General features: G+C 36.5%; 1 protein-coding gene across 1 annotated transcript in view; it reads left to right on the forward strand.

Annotated features, from left to right (window-relative positions):
• The first annotated feature begins 179 nt into the window (after positions 1 to 179).
• LOC101305428 (protein FAR1-RELATED SEQUENCE 5-like) overlaps positions 180 to 1,355 on the forward strand; it is a 5,918-nt gene continuing 4,742 nt past the window's right edge. Inside the window, exons 1-2 of the mRNA XM_004309884.1 lie at positions 180 to 912; positions 996 to 1,345. Of these exons, the coding sequence (XP_004309932.1) occupies positions 180 to 912; positions 996 to 1,345 (1,083 nt within the window). The remainder of the gene's footprint in view (positions 913 to 995; positions 1,346 to 1,355) is intronic.

The raw sequence follows: 1,355 nt of genomic DNA on the forward strand, positions 1-1,355 counted from the left end.
CAAGCAAAAAATGGTGTATAAGTAATTTCGAGGAGACTCATACACATGAACTTACAACACCCAGAAGAATACATATGCTAACATCACACCGCAAGCTCACGAAGGCAAAGAAGTGTCTTATGGGAAAACTAAGTAATGTTAATGTCCGATCAAGTCAACAATTCAAAATAATGGAGACCATGGCAGGTGGTATACAAAATGTTGGATGTATGCCCAGAGATTTGAGAAACTTTGAAAGAGATTTGAGAGAAGAAGTGAGAGGACATGATGCAACTATGCTACTAGAGTACTTTGAATCAGAAAAGGAAAAGAAGCCATCTTTTTATTTTGAAGTCGACCGAGATGAAGAAAACAGAATGACTCGTTGCTTTTGGGCTGATCCTACCTCAAAAAAAGCATATTTTTTCTTCAACGATGTTGTTGTGTTTGATACCACCTATAACACAAACAAATATCGCATGATCTTTGCTCCAATCACAGGCGTCAATCATCATGGCCAGACAATTGTATTTGGTTGTGGACTTTTAAGTGATGAGAAGACTGAATCTTTTATTTGGTTATTGGAACAATGGCTGAAAGCTATGCCTAGTGGTCCACCGAAAGTTATAATCACTGATCAATATCAAGCAATTGCAAAAGCCATTGCTCAAGTTCTTCCACATACACTCCACCGTTTTTGTATTTGGCATATCATGTTTAAATTTCGAGACAAGCTCGGTCCTGTGATTGCTCAAGGTTATTATGGACTCTTCAAAAACAGTGTATATAATTCTAAGACTAAAGAAGAATTTGAAGCTAGTTGGAAGAATGCTGTGCAACAAAGCAAACAAGAAAATCATGTATGGTTGACCACAATGTATGAACTACGAAGTAGATGGATCCCTGCATTCTGCAATCACATCTTTCATGCAGGTACGCAAAGAAATTGTTATTCTTCAAATATTTATTATACTGAACGATTCTTTATTGAATTTTGTACCACATCTTTCATGCAGGTATGCAAAGTAGTCAAAGAGTTGAAAGTAACCATTCATTCTTCAAAACATTTGTTTCTCTGAACAATTCATTATTGGATTTTGCTACAAGGATTAAAAGGGGACTTGGACAACAAAGACATGAAGAACTTATTCGTGATCACATTGACAGTAATGAAATTCCAAAGACAAAGACGTATTATCCAATAGAAAAGCAGATGCGTGAGGTGTACACAAAGGAAATATTTTTGAGGTTCCAAGATCAGGTTGTCAAGAGTACAGCTTACTTGAAATGTGAAACTTTGAAGGAGGATGAACATGACTGTGTGTATACTGTTTTAAGGGCTGCAGATGATGAACAAAGCTGGAAAGTGCGACAAA

This window comes from Fragaria vesca, unplaced genomic scaffold (assembly GCF_000184155.1).
Source record: "Fragaria vesca subsp. vesca unplaced genomic scaffold, FraVesHawaii_1.0 scf0513139, whole genome shotgun sequence".
Classification (NCBI taxonomy): domain Eukaryota; kingdom Viridiplantae; phylum Streptophyta; class Magnoliopsida; order Rosales; family Rosaceae; genus Fragaria; species Fragaria vesca.